At 40.5% G+C, this 15,054-nt stretch overlaps 1 protein-coding gene across 1 annotated transcript in view; it reads right to left on the reverse strand.

Annotated features, from left to right (window-relative positions):
• Positions 1-15,054, reverse strand: part of LOC127585040 (ras-specific guanine nucleotide-releasing factor RalGPS2-like) — an 81,662-nt gene that overhangs the window by 49,005 nt on the left and 17,603 nt on the right. The window contains exons 5-8 of the mRNA XM_052042169.1: positions 9,819-9,902; positions 8,861-8,950; positions 7,847-7,939; positions 6,257-6,383 (exon numbers count right to left, since the gene is read on the reverse strand). Coding sequence (XP_051898129.1) covers positions 6,257-6,383; positions 7,847-7,939; positions 8,861-8,950; positions 9,819-9,902 — 394 coding nt within the window. The remainder of the gene's footprint in view (positions 1-6,256; positions 6,384-7,846; positions 7,940-8,860; positions 8,951-9,818; positions 9,903-15,054) is intronic.

Consider the following 15,054-nt stretch of genomic DNA (forward strand, 5'->3'; position numbering starts at 1 on the left):
AACTGCTACATTAGGTCATCTGGTCTCACCCTGTCAGAGATGTTCAACTCATTCTTCTCTGCTACCTAAGTCTAATGCATTTTTCCCCTTTTCCAGTTCTAATGAAGGGTCGCAGACCTGAAATGATAACTGTTTCTCTTTCCACAGCTGCTGCCCAACCTGCAGAGTGCTTCCAGCATTTTCTGTTAACATTTCAGATTTCCAGCGTCTGCGGTTTGATTTTCAGCTTCTCTAACAGTCTAGTTTCTGACTAGAATTTCAATGTTCCTGGGGAGGTTTTCACAGATTCTCTCTCTCAGCCCCATCACCAAGCAACTTCTCGGTGATTTCAGCTTCCACCTTAATTCACCCTGCTCTTTGTCTTTGAGTTCATTGCCCCTGATCTCACTTTAAAATCTCTCTATAAACTCAACTCTTGCCCTTATCATATCCTGTGGACACTACTCCTTTGGGCTCAATCACAGGGTCATCTCTACTTTGTAACACAATCCTCCCCTGCCCCCATCATTTCCTTCTACATCTGCCTCATGAAAGATCAATCATAGAGTCAAGAGTCATACAGCGAAGAGCCTTCAACCCAGTGAAAAAGTTGCCCCTCAGCTCCCTTTTAAATCTTTCCCCTCTCACCCTAAACCAATGCCCCTAGTTTTGGACTTCCCTACCCTGGGGAAAAGACTGATACTATCACCTTATCTATGCCTCTCATAATTTTAAACATTTCTATAAGGTCACCCCTCATTCTCCCACGTTCCAAGGAATAAAGATCTAGCCTGGCCAACCTCTCCCAGTAACAGGCCTTCTAGTCCTGTCAACATCTTCATAAATCTTTTCTGCACTCTTTCCAGTTTAACCACATCGTTCCTATAACAGTGTGGCCAAAACTGTACACAATATTCCAAGTCCGGCCTCACCAGCAACTCATACAACTGCAACATAATAGAAACATAGAAAACCTAGAGCACAATTCAGGCCCTTCAGCCCACAAAGGTGTGCCAAATATGTCCCTACCTTAGAAATTACTAGGCTTACCCATAGCCCTCTATTTTTCTAAGCTCCATGTACCTATCCAAAAGTCTCTTAAACGACCCTATCGTATCCGCCTCCACCACCGCTGCCGGCAGCCCATTCCACGCAGCCACCACTCCCTGAGCAAAAAACCTACCCTGGCATCTCCTCCATACCTACTCCCCAGCACCTTAAACCTGTGTCCTCCTGTGGTGACCATTTCAGCCCTGGGAAAAATAATGTCCCAACTCCTACATTCAATGCCCTGATTGATAAAGCCCAGCATGCTAAATGCCTTTTTCACCACCCTGTCTACCTGTGATGTCACTTCCTAGGTCCCTCTGTTCCATTACACTCCACAGTGTCCTACTGTTCATAGTACGAGTCCTACATTGGTTTGATTTTGATTTCCAAAATGCATCACCTCACACTTAACTGTATTGAAATCCATTTGCCACTCCTCAGCCCAGTTCCTTAACTGGTCAAGATCCCCCTATAATCTACGATAACCTTCTTCACTATCAACAACACCTCCCAATTTTGTGTCATCCAATTCATTGCGATCAAAACTTTCTGAACCTCCACAGCTTCTATTCATCATAACATTTCTGTAGCTATCGATCTCCTTAGCTACATTAAAGTCACTACTATTTCAACCTAACCAGTCTGCTGTGTTCTAATTCCTGCTTCCTATCCCCAAATTCAAATCATTCAACCATCAGCAGTGGTGTATGACCCTAAGTTTCAGAATTCCCTCCCAAAACCTCACTGCTTCTCATCTCATTTTTTTTAATCTCTGGACTGCCTGTCTCTTTAACCAAGCTCTTGGTCACCTTCAGCTTGGCATTAATTTGATAACATCCCTTTGGGTCAGTTTACTATGTTTTACTACTTTAAATGTGCAATAGAAATGGTTGCATATCTCTTTCGCGAAAAAAAAAGTTGACACTGGGTAATATTCGTATAAAAATTTTAGTTGAGTCCCAACCCAAGTCAATGGCTCAATACCAAAGACCATTCAGATGTATGTTGTATCTACTAGTTAGTTCACACTTTCCATGCAAAGATATGATTGCAGCAGTCTTACAACTGTTGCAGTCACATCTTCTCTCACTGGTGGATTGATAGACTCTTCTGCCAACTACTGACAATTTATTTACTTCAAGGGATGATGGAAAATAACCATAGCAGATTGAGAGTAAAGAGCCTTTAATCCATAGAAGCTGGTTGCCACAGTTAGAGCTTCATGTACATGGACTGATCAATGACTGAATTCCCTTGATTCTTCTTCCTGCGAGCAACCCAACTGCCAAATAACAAACTCCCTGCTGGGGTATCTCAATTCTCCTTAAAAAAAAATCCCAAATTTTGATTGGAAGGATAGGTTCCCAATAGGCTATTCATTGGATTTCTCCAAGGACTGACTGCATCTGAACATGGAATACACAACTTTGCCAATAAAAGGCGAATGGACACAGGAGAGCATGGTGGTTGTGAGAGGAGGTAAACGTTAGTTGGAAGAGGTGGCTACACATCCTGTTCTTATCATTTTCCCCATATTTCTTTTTTCATCCTGCATCATACCACCTGGCCAAGATTAAATAATGGAAACTATAAACCAACACTTATGGCGCCCCATGCCTGTACATTATGTTTTTCTTAGTTAACAGTAACCTCCTGCTAAGAGTATCAAAGCCGAAGACTTCTGCGAACCATTAAGCATTTGAACCCATAAATAGCATTTCACACGTATTGGTAAAATGAAAGTTTACGTAGAATACAAAAAATTCAGACTAAACTGCTGCACGTACTTCCGCTGTGCATGGGAAAAGGGAAGGTTACGAGGATTGGGTAGTGGTGGATGCCAAAGAGAATCACTGGACCTACCATTTTGTCAATCATACTGTTGGACACCTACTCTGGAACTATTGTTCTGCTTTTCCATACTCTAAAATCCACATTAACTGTACAATGTAGAATGGATATTATTTGGTCACTACATCAAAGACATAAGTCCCCATCTCCTCACACAGTCAGACAACTCTTTTGCATATACTACCCAGTTTACAAGTAGGCAATAAGTGCCCACTAGACCCAACAAGCAGGGGCTTGGTATGATTTGCAAATGATTTGTAACTCTGACCATATTCACATTTTACCACTTAAAACAACAGCAATGTTTTAATGTCAAACACTCATCCACAAACCTGGTCAAGAAGGACCACCACAACACCAGCTCGTGGAGAGGAGCTCAGTGTGGGTGTATCTAGTCTGCGTCTTACTTCACAGCAACTGTGAAGACACAGAGCCAAGTAAACGTCTGTCCTCAGCTGTAGACTGGCCTAAAGGGCATTAGAACACAAATAGAAGCAGAAAGCCACCTGGCCTCATGCCTGCTGTGGCATTCAATAAGATCATGGCTGACCTTTTGCCTGAGCACCACATTCTACTAACCTCATGTCTGTATCGATTTCTGCCTTGAACATGATCGAACCTCCACAGTGCCACTGGGTAGAGAATTCCAAAGATTCATTACTCTCCAGCTAAATTTTTTCTTATCTCTCAGTCCTGAAATCTGATCCCTTCTTTTAAGATTGTGTGGCATTTTATCAAAGCACAAGTACATCACACCTTTCTCTTCTGCTAGTTACAGCCTCAAAATCTAAGACGTGTCAAACATGACTTTACTTTCACAAATCCATGTCGATTGCACTCAATACTATTATTTTCTAAGTGCCTCGCTACTACATCGAATGCTTTTCCCCTAATGTCAGGCTAATTGCCTGTAGTCCCCAGTTTGCGTCCCTCCTTTCTCATAAAGTGAGATTACATTTACTACCTTCCAATCTGGGGGATCTCCTCTAAAATTGACGGAATTTTTGAGGATGACAACCAGCAAATTAACTTTCTCTACAGTCACTTCCTTCAAAACATTGGGATGTAGATCAGGTCCTAAGGATTTATCAACTTTTAGTCTCATTAATTTCTCCAATACCTTTCAGCTCCTTACTCACTTTAGATCTGCTGTTCTTCACGTTTTCTGCATCTTCTTCAATGAAGATAGGCAAATATTTGTTTAATTTATCCGCCATTAGTTTTTTCCTCAATATAGTTTTCCTGTTCAGTCTCTAAGGGACCCACATTAACTTGTGCTAATTGTTTCATTGTCCTACATCTACAGAAGCTTAAAGAGTTTGTTTGTGATGGATTCTTCTGTTTTCATTAGATTACTCTTGTATTTCGCTTTCCCTTTCCTCATCAATTTCTTGGCCCTCCGCTGAATTCTAAAACTTTCCTAATCCTCCAACTTACTGTTCCTTTTCCTTTGATCAATACCATTTTTAATTTCCCTTTGCAGCCATAGTTGAGCCACTTTGCCTCAGAGGGACATATATTCAATGTAAAGTATTATTAAATGTTAGCCATTGTTTGTTTTTTGTCATACCTTTCCCCAATCCCCCATAGCCAACCCACATCTTGTACCTCTGTGGTTTTCTGTGGTTTAAATGTAAGACCTCGTTTCACAACAAGCAAAATTACTTTTAATCGTTATCATATTATGAACACCTTTCCCTTAACCAAATTGTCAATTAACCACTTTCAAAACTCTAAAATACCTCGTTCGCTTCCTGGATCCTCAACAAACTGACCTAGAAAACCATCTCATACACTCCATTAATTCTTCCTCCACATTATTACTGCTAATTTGGTTTGCCCATTCCATATGTAGATTGAAGTACCCTATGATCATTGTATTGCCCTTACTACCTCTGCCTCTAAATTATTGACCTATACCTATGTCCTACATTACCACTAGCATCTGTGGGCATTGTCTGCCCTATGCTGTTTCTCAACTCCAACCAAACTGATTCCGTATGATTGTTCAGACTATGATATTCCCTACTAATTTTATCCCATCCTGTGTAATGAATTGATCTGTACGATCGGTATGCAAGACAAGTTTTTCACCATACCTCAGTACAAGTGACAATAATAAACCAATACCATTCTTTATTAAGGGAGCAAGTCCTCCTCCATTTACATTTTACCCATCTCTTTAAATAAATTATCCTGGAATATCTAATTCCCAACTTTGGTCACCTTGCAACCACATCTCCACGAGTTTCAAATCATACCTCTTTATTTCTGTCTGAATGCACACATCATTTGCAATAAAACAAATGAATTAATGGCACAAATAAAGTGCCTTCAATATTGTCCTTTTACCAGTTTACCCAGCTTTGGCTCTAACTGGAGGTATAGTCCTATGTTTACATCTCTGTCCCTTCCTGTCACACTGTTTTTCAACAGCCATTTCACTACCCTGCATTATTACCCAGTTCTTTCGCTAACTCTTTAAACCTCACTCCAACTATCTAGCAGAAAGAGCCCTAGATATTCCATTTGCTAGGATACTGGTCCCAGCCCAATTCACGTGAAGGAACAGGAAGGCAGGAAAACCTCAAGAAAAATGACAGAGGAGTGAAACCAAACTTGGGAGTTTCGAACCACAAGGACCACTCACACTACGTTAGGCATTAACCAGTCTGTCACAGCCTCCCAGTCAGCGTAAGTGTACATCAGCTTACAGCAGGGAAAAACTATAATGGTGCAAATTCCTCACAATTGGTGCAAAGAACACAATCAGTCGCGGATCCTCTTCCAAGTCACGTACCATCTTGATTTAAAATATTTCACTGATCCTTCATTGTTGTTGGGTCTAAATCCTGGAATTCCCTCTCCAATTGAGAGAGTACTTCCAACAGAAAAACTGCAACAGTTCAAAGAGGAAGCACACCACCATCTTCTCAAGAGCAATTAAAAGATAAAATTTCTTTATTAGTCACAGGTACATCAAAACACACAGTGAAATGCATCTTTGCGTCGAATGTTCTGGGGACAGCCCGCAAGTGTCGTCACACTTCTAGCACCAACATAGCATGCCCACAATTTCCTAACTTGCACGTCTTTGGAATGTGGGAGGAAACCGAAGCACCCGGAGGAAACCCACGCAGTCATGGGGACAACATACAAACTCCTTACAGACAGCAGCCAGAATCGAACCTGGGTTGCTGGCGCTGTAATAGCGTTACACTAACTGCTACACTACTGTGCCGCCCAATGAACAACAAATGCTTGCCTTGCCAGTTATGTCCAGATACCGAAAATGAATTTTAAAAAAAACTAAATTATGCAAGACTGCAATCCTAAAAGAATCAGTCTTCAGAAAGAGATGCGAGATCAGACTCACCTAAATACGGAATGCATGGAGTATTTCTCAAGCAGCTGGTGTAAGCTCTTAGCTCCTTATAGTTATCTTCTTTGGACATCAGAGTCTCCAGTTTTTCAAACATAGCCTTATCTTTCCTGCTTAGCAACTGTAATTAAATATCAAAACAAACCTTTACTACAATGTCCTCGTGTATGTCAAGAAAATGCTTGTACTTTTCAATCACCAACACCAGTGACATTTTTTAATATCAACAAAATCTCTCTGCTGAAAGGATCCGGCACTAATCATAATCCTCCAATCTCCCTCATAACTCCATATCTCAGTAATCCCAATGCTTTGCTATTTCTCCAGCTGCACCACTGCATCAATCTCAAATTAATCTTACTGCTCCACTCTCTCCCCAAAGCCCCCATATCTATCCGAAAATCAATGTCAGCCTCACTCTTGCTCCAATACAAACTAATCCCACTGCTCCACTATCTGTTGTAGCCCTGTATCAACCCCAAGCTAATCCCACTGTCCCATTCCCTCTTCATAATTGTTTATCAATCCCAAATTAATTCCGTCTCCATCTCCCCCTTGGCCCCAAGTCTATACTAAACACCGCTGACCAGTCTCCCCATAACCACGTATCAATCCCAATCTTATCTCACTGCCTTCTCCATTTCACATATCCCAAATTATTTCCAGTTCACTGCATCCTTTCCAACTGAGCACAGTAAAGAAAATCAACAGTGAATAGCAGGATGAATAAAGAATTGCCCTTTAAGACTGCAGCCTTGTGGAAGCTATCCAGACCTACAATTTTCTCCATTGACCCCAGTGGACAGCAACACAATAGAAATGCATTCAGGTTGAAATATATCCAAAAAACCAAACAGAATAAACTAAATGAGGTCAAAGACATAACATTTGCTGGCATGAAGATTCTGAAAACTAATACAATATGCAGCAGTGGGTGGCTAAAGAAATTAATGGATCTTGATTTTTATGGTTTAAAGTAGGATCAATTAACAAAACTCATTTCTGTCACTTCTGCTCACTATAGTTTAAATTTATTTTTATTAGCAGCACAGATATCAAAACTTGCTGTCAGATCTCACCACCTCTCTAAATGTTGTTTTGAAGTCAACAATAGGCAAGGACCTTTTTCATAATAAAATTTTAGATGTTGGATATACTCAGGTCAGGCAACATCTACAAAGAGAGAAGCACAGTCAACATTCTGGGTCAATGACCTCTCATCATACAGGAGTGCTGGTGGACAGGGCAGAAGAAGATTGGTATCCCTGGAAAAAAATAGCAGTGAGTTGAACAATAATCAGTTAATATTTTTGTTCTGATGAGAGGTCATTAATCTGAAATATTGTTTTTCCTCTCCACAAATGTCCCCTGATATGCAGAGTATTTCCAGCATATTCGATTTTCACCTTGCAATTCTACCAGTGTCCACCACTGATATCCCTCCTATCCTTGTTAGATCTGCATTGATTAGATACCACAAAATATCGCCAGACAACACTCCCAGTTTGGTATAATACACAATGCAGAAGCTCATTTGAAACAAATAAATCGATCAAAAACAAAACAAAAAGGCCCTTCACTTGCCGTCCATGTTTTTGACAGCCTGAATATTGGTGTGCTCTGTAAAGCCGAGATAACTGCCATCAAGCCATGGAGATTATTGAGATCCTGAAGTTTCTGCAACATAAACATTTACATAATATTTTTCATAACAAATACTCAAAAAAATGGGAGCTGACCTTCCAGTTGGCTTTCTCTTTCTCATTCACCAATAAACTATTCCACAAATGACCAAGCACCAACTCCACGCCATGGAAGGATAAAAATTCCATTATTCCCAGCCCTTGGGCCAATGATTTAAGTCTGCACCATTGTTGAATGTCACCAATTGGCCCTTGGCAGCAGACTGATGAAGTGATGATACAAATGTGCACAAGCTGTTCCATTCCCACTCTCAAATACTAACCAAATCAGTATCCTGCAGAAATCAATGATTCAGCCATTGATCACAGGTGCTGAGTTTCAGCACTCGAGTACACCCAACCTTTCCACAAGATCTATATCCTTCCCAATAAATATACCCTTTTTTTAAATGACATGCTGTCCCAATAGCAGTGGTGAATTTCATTGCTGATGTCAGCCTTCGTTGAAAGATAGGTCCCAATATATGGGAAGTGATCCATGTTTTTCAGGGTCTCACTATGAACCTTTATTGTCAGAGGGCAGTCTGCACCACGGGCAGGTCAGTGGAGGACCTTGGTCTTGATGTTGACAGCAAAGCCTTGTACAGTATCTCATGTGCTTTGGTGAAAGAGTTGACAATGTCTTGAAGCAGTGGCTGCTAAGGCCCTAAACTATGGGATTATCTACCCACCTCTCTCCTGAGATTCACCTCAAAATCTACCTTATAACCAAGCTTTTGATCATCTGTGCTAAAATTAGTAATAGGAATACCATCCTCAATTTTGTGTGGGATAGGCTCTCCAAATTACACATAACGGACAAGTCAAGTGCTCCAGACACACATAGCCAATTGGGAGATTATCTATAAAACCTGGAGCTACTACAAAGCAATTCTTAGAAGAAGCAGAGACTTACTTTTGCGATTTTGATAAAGTGGCTGAGAACATCAACTCTTGTTTTAAGCACTTGTTTGGTGAGAATTTCTCTGACCACCCAGAAACTGATCTGCAAAGAGAGAATCACTAATTTAGCTCATCCTTCACTCTTTTATCATGTTCCAAGTACTTTGTACAGCAAAATTAAATAAAATGTACAAAGCTAACCATTTTAACCAAGGGCATTACAAATAATTAATACTGCTGCTGAATTTCTTAAACTATAAACTCAAAGCTTAGAACTCTCCCTCCCCAAAAGCCAAAATTCTTAAATGAACAGATCTACTTTAAAGTTGATGCTTTCTTTCTCTAATCAAACAGTCAAATTTCATTTTCAATTAAAATCAAGATTTAGATCAAACAAAAGCAAGAAGTGCATGTGGTAATGGACTTTTCAGTACATGAAAGTAGCCTGGCAAGAAACACAGGGTCAAGCTGGAGATGGTCAAGCTTAGAACATGTAGTTCTCTTACCAGGGATTTAGAGAGACACCATTAGATGGTGAAGCGGGCAGAGGGTCAAACTGATTGTATCACAGCTGTAACTACCCAGGTCGGATTCTGACCTCCTGTCATGTCTATGTGTAGTTTGCACATTCTCCGTGACCACGTGGGTTTCCCCTAGGTGCTCCAGTTTCCTCCAACATTCCAAAGATGTGCTGGTACGTAGTTTAACTGGCTACTGTAAAATACCCCTAGTGTGGGTGACTGGTGCAAAAATCAGACGGTGTTAATGGGCATGTGCAAGAGAACAAGTTACAGGATTGATCCCATTGCTCCAAAAGCCAACATAGAAGGAAACATTTTCCCCCCCAAGTGAGTGTCATAAGAAATATGAATAAAAATTTGAATTATGTTCTGGACAAATAAACCAAATAGATGCAGACCTTTTAACCTACCTTACTGAGGATCAAGACCTTGTGTATTACTTGACCCTACCTGATTAAATCTCCTGGTAAAAGCTACCACATTGGGAGCCAATGTATGCTTCCCCTTCTTGTTCCATGCACAACTGGACAGTTCCTGATGGAGGAAACGAAGTTGATTTAAAACCCAATACAAGCAGAAGAATACTCAAAACTGAACAATTCTGGTATGGTTCTGGATTCAAATGGTTCATTCACCAAATATTTTGAGTTCCTGTCAAAAATTAAAAAACAAAAGAGGCACTTACTTAATGCAACAAATTCTATCCCCATATATGAGCAATATGTGGAAAAGACTGTGCAAGATGAACTACCTCCTTATCAATACACATTTTCCTGATTTAGCTGTTTTTTCATTATCATAGTGTCAAACTCTGGGACTCTTGACTCAGCAGATCTGTGGAAACGCCTTCACAACACAGACTACCTCAAAGCAACCTACTAGCTGACTACCACCTTTCTCAAGGGCAATTAGGACTGGATAATAAATGCCAGCCTCGTCAGTGATGCTCACATGCCAGGAAAGACTTTTTCCTCCCAAAAGGTAATTAAATATTTGCTTGGAAGTTTCACCAGACAACCCCATCCAAAAGGGAAGGGTATTACCCATTACTTCTCTGGTGTCAAATTCCTCTGTACTTGAGGATTAATGATTAAGACCCAAAGTTCTGACTGATGGCAAGAAAAATGCAGATGACCAGGTGAACGGTGGAGAAGTCTCGAGTCCCCCAAACAAAGCCAATTACCAGCAGAGATGAGAACTCTCCCCAGAAGCTGACTAATATCAAGTATTAAAAATTCTCCATATTTGCAAACCCCTCCTCGAAGTCTTCCCCTCCCCATTTCTAATCTTCTCCTACCTTACAACACTGTGTTCATTCACAGATATAATCACTTGTACTGGAAGCTGTGCCTCACGAGATGCTCAGCTACAGAGCTCCCTCACTATCCTTCTCTACCACTTGTAAATGTTCTTAAAATCGACACTCCTCTGGTTGCCTGTCTAACATCTTAGCATTAATTCTAAAGCACCATGGGGATATTTTTGCTACATTTAAGGTGTTCTATAAATAAATGGAAGTTGTTCATTTGCTAATTTAGCTCCAGCCTATAAATTAGCTTGTTGCAACTGGCTAACTATTTTCATTCTGATATTAACAACCAGAACTTCCTCAGTTTATCAGATCAGTGGCAATAAGTAACAACTTAGAACATAGAACACTACAGCACAGTACAGGCCCTTCAGCCCACAATGTTGTGCCGACATGTTATTCTGCTCTAAGGTCTATCTAACCCTTCCCTCTCACACAGACACATGAATGATAGAAAAATAGGGGGCTATCTAAGAGTCTCTTAAATGCCCCTAACGTATCTGCCCCCCACAACCTCTGCAGGCAGTGCGTTCCACGCACCCACCACTCTGTGTAAACCAAAACTTACCCAATATCCCCCTTATACCTTGCTGCAATCACCTTAAAATTATGTCCACTCGTATTAGCCATATTCCCAAACACATCACATAATTTACAGGAGGCGATAGAGGTACATATGAACTCATCACCAAAAGCCAGAAAACATCTGGTCACAAGGAAATGAACTCGGGTCAACACTATTTAATCGGGTTGAACTTGATAGTACACATCTGTTACGTGATGCAGCAAAATACAGAAGCTACATAGTTAAGTTTTAGGCGTGGCTCAGAGGGTAACACTCTCACCTCAGCATCAGGCTCAAGTTTAAGTTCCATTCCAGCAACTTGAACAAAAATTTAGGTTGCCACTGCCTGGTGAGATGAGTGTGCTGTACCATCTGATAAAATATTAAATTGAGACTTTGTTGTGGATGATAAAGATTCTATCACATTAATTTGAAGAGTTAGAAGTACACCTGACCAAAATTAATCCCACAATCAAGACCATCTGGTTGTTATCACACTGTTATTTGTGGGATCTTGCTACCTGCGAAATGTAACTCATTAAAAGTGCTGCAAGACAGAAAATTTAAAAACTCATTTAAAATTATATTTCACAAAGAGTTGAAAGACTTTTCAAACAGTATTTAGAAAATAATAAGCAGCATTAGAAGAAGGTTGAAGGATCTTTAACCTGAAACATTTAACTGTTTCTCTTTCCACAGGTGCTGCCTGACCTGCTGAGTGTTTCCAGCATTTTCTGTTTTTCCTTAATATTAGAAGAGCATCAAGTTAAATGTCTTGTGTATAATGAAACAATGCACCTTCCAACTCAGTGAGAAATATCACTGAAATATTGAAGTGGAAGAAATGCCACTTCAAGGTCCATCAGAATAGCCTTCTGTACTTTCAGATTTTCAACTGGAATGAGAAAAACAGATTGCCTGACCTAGAATGTATTTCAATCACTGCATTCAAGCTCTGATAAGTATTATTGTAACTCTAAAATTCAGAGATTTCATCAGACTTTCAGAGCTAAGATCGAAAAGGCTTTTATTTTTCTTTAAAAATCCAGTCTAAAAATAGCTTGACCACAGAAAAAACAAAACACATTCTGATCAATTCCTAAATTAGACACACGTTTTCCTGGGCCTTGAATTCTAATTGTAGACCTATCCTTTGACAAAAGACATGAACTGGTCATAAAAGACTTAATAAAACATCAAAGAGATTATTTTAATCTGGATAAAGAGGTGAATGGGATGAGGGAGAACAAGAACATAAATGTAAAAAGGAGTGTGAATCTACTGTTTGTTGTGATGTCGTTTACCCATTAAGTGCAATTAAACAGAAATGCAAAGGGAAAGCAGAACCAATTGAATAAATTGTCCTTTAGCTGAAGTTATATTGCCTTCAGCCCTCTAACCAGTTTCAGAGCACCAGGGAAATACAAGAAAACGGGAGGACTATCCCTACACCGTTGGCAGAAAGTATCTCCGGCACAAAAAGCTGGCCACTTCAGTACAGTTACCGAGTGTGGACCCACAGCAGCCAACAAATTCCATTAATAAAGCCTCTAACAAAGCAAAAAAGCTCAAGGTGTTTCAGGAGCATTAATACAATATGACAGAGCCACAATTGAGGATAAGTGACCAAAAGCTTGATGGAGGAGGTAGAGTTTAAGGTCCATCGCAAAGGAGAGGAAGATTTAGGGAGGAAACTCCAGACAGCAGAGACTGGGCATCCTGTTACAAGGATTAACCTGATGACTCCCCAGAGGTTTTCCATCATTTACAAAGCACAGTGGATAAGTGCAGCTCCACCAAAGTTCAAGCAGCACATCATTCAGGACAAAACATCAAAGTGTCTTGGTAAAACTTTGAATGGGCATCAAAGGGAGAGAACTCCCATGGTTAGAGTCATACCTCACACAAAGGAAGATGGTTATGACTGGAGATCAGTCATCCCAGCCTCATATCACTGTAGGACGTCCTCAGGGCAGTGTCATCATCAGCAATGCCCTCACTTTCATCAGAAGGTCAGAAGTGGGGATGTTCACTGATGACTGCACAATGTTCAGTTTCATTTGCAGCTCCTTAGCAAATGAAATAGCCCACGTCTGCACACAGTAAGACCTGGACAGCATCCAACCATAGGCTGATAAAAGTAGAAGTAACATTTGTGTCACAAAAGGTGCCAGGCAATGTGCATCTCCAACAAGAAAGAATCCAACCACCTATCCTTGATAATACCCTGGGGGATCACCAGTATCCAGAAACTCAACTGGACCAACCAAATAAATACAATGCATACAAGAGCTGATCCAAGGCTGGGTACCCCGAGGCAAATAACTTATTTCCCAACACCTAAAGGCCTTTCAATCATCTACAAGGTACAAGCCAAGAGAGTGTTGAATATTCTTCACTTGCATGGATAAGCAGCTCCAACAACACTCAAGCAACACAACAGAATCCAGAAAAAGAAGCCCTTTGATGTCACATCTAGTGTCGACGAGTTGAGTAATCGAGAAAAGGAGCTAGCTACGTGATATGCAGTTCTCACAAGTCCACAATAAGCAAATAAAGAAAACAGCCAGTGCAAAGAATGAATAGCAGAAGGCAATGCATTTGCCTGGATGGAACACACCACATTAAAGTGCACAACAGACGAACAGCAGCAACTAACAAGAGTTACTGCACAAACTTACATTTGGCAACAATTCGCAGAGGTTTTATATTCATTTTTCCTGTCCTCCAGAAGGATTGGTTCTAAACTTTGTTTACCTAGCTTTCAAAGGCACAGTCAATGGGCCCCATACCTAAGGAAGGATGTGCTGGCATTGGAGAGGGTCCAGAGGAGGTTTATGAGAATGATCCTGGGGATGAAAGGGTTAACGAGCTTTTGATGGCTCTGGGCCTGTACTCATTGGAGTTCAGGACGAGGGGGAATCTCATTGAAACCTACCGAATGTTGAAAGGCCTGGACAGAGTGGATGCGGAGAAGATGTTTCCAGTAGTGGGAGAATCTAATACCAAAGGGCACAGCCTCAGAATAAAAGAATTCATTGCCACAGATGGCTGTGGAGGCCAAGTCATTGAGTATATTTAAAGCAGAGGCTAATAGGTTCTTGATTAGAAAGGGCATCAAAGGTTACGGGGAGAAGGCAGGAGAATGGAGTTGAGAGGGAAAATAAATCAGCCATGATCGAATGGCAGAGCAGACTTGATGGGCCGAATGGCCTAATTCTGCTCCTATGTCTTCTGGTCTAAATTAAAAACCTTAAAGCAAACCTTCTAAGCTTCCATTTGCACAACTCATAACACATATGAGAGGGCTAATACTCAAGAACCAGTATAGGACCAGTAATCACCGATGAAATTCTTCCTCTGCCCCACCACATTCATGTAAAACAGACACCATATTCAACATGTTACAGACAGACTGGCAGATCTACAGTGCCTTCATTAACTCAGGATGTGCTAAAGCCAGTGAATTACCATTGAAATATATTCACTATTACAATACAAGAAACAAAGCAGACAATTTGTTGTTTGTAGCAATGATAATAAACCAGATAATCTGTTTGCCATGCTGTTGATTGAAGGAGAAATGCTGGCCAGGATACAGAGGTGAATATTCTCTATTTGAAATTGCTGCACAATTTTCTTTTCTGCCTTCAATATTTTTTCTGAATGCAGCAGTCCCTTAAGAATGATAGCTAAGATTTGTGCTTGAGTGTCTGGAAATAGGAATAGACCTGTGATCATATGACTAATAAGGTATCTTTATTAGTCACATGTACATTGAAACACAGTGAAATGCATCTTTTGCGTAGTGT

The sequence above is a fragment of the Pristis pectinata genome, chromosome 31 (assembly GCF_009764475.1).
Source record: "Pristis pectinata isolate sPriPec2 chromosome 31, sPriPec2.1.pri, whole genome shotgun sequence".
Lineage (NCBI taxonomy): Eukaryota > Metazoa > Chordata > Chondrichthyes > Rhinopristiformes > Pristidae > Pristis > Pristis pectinata.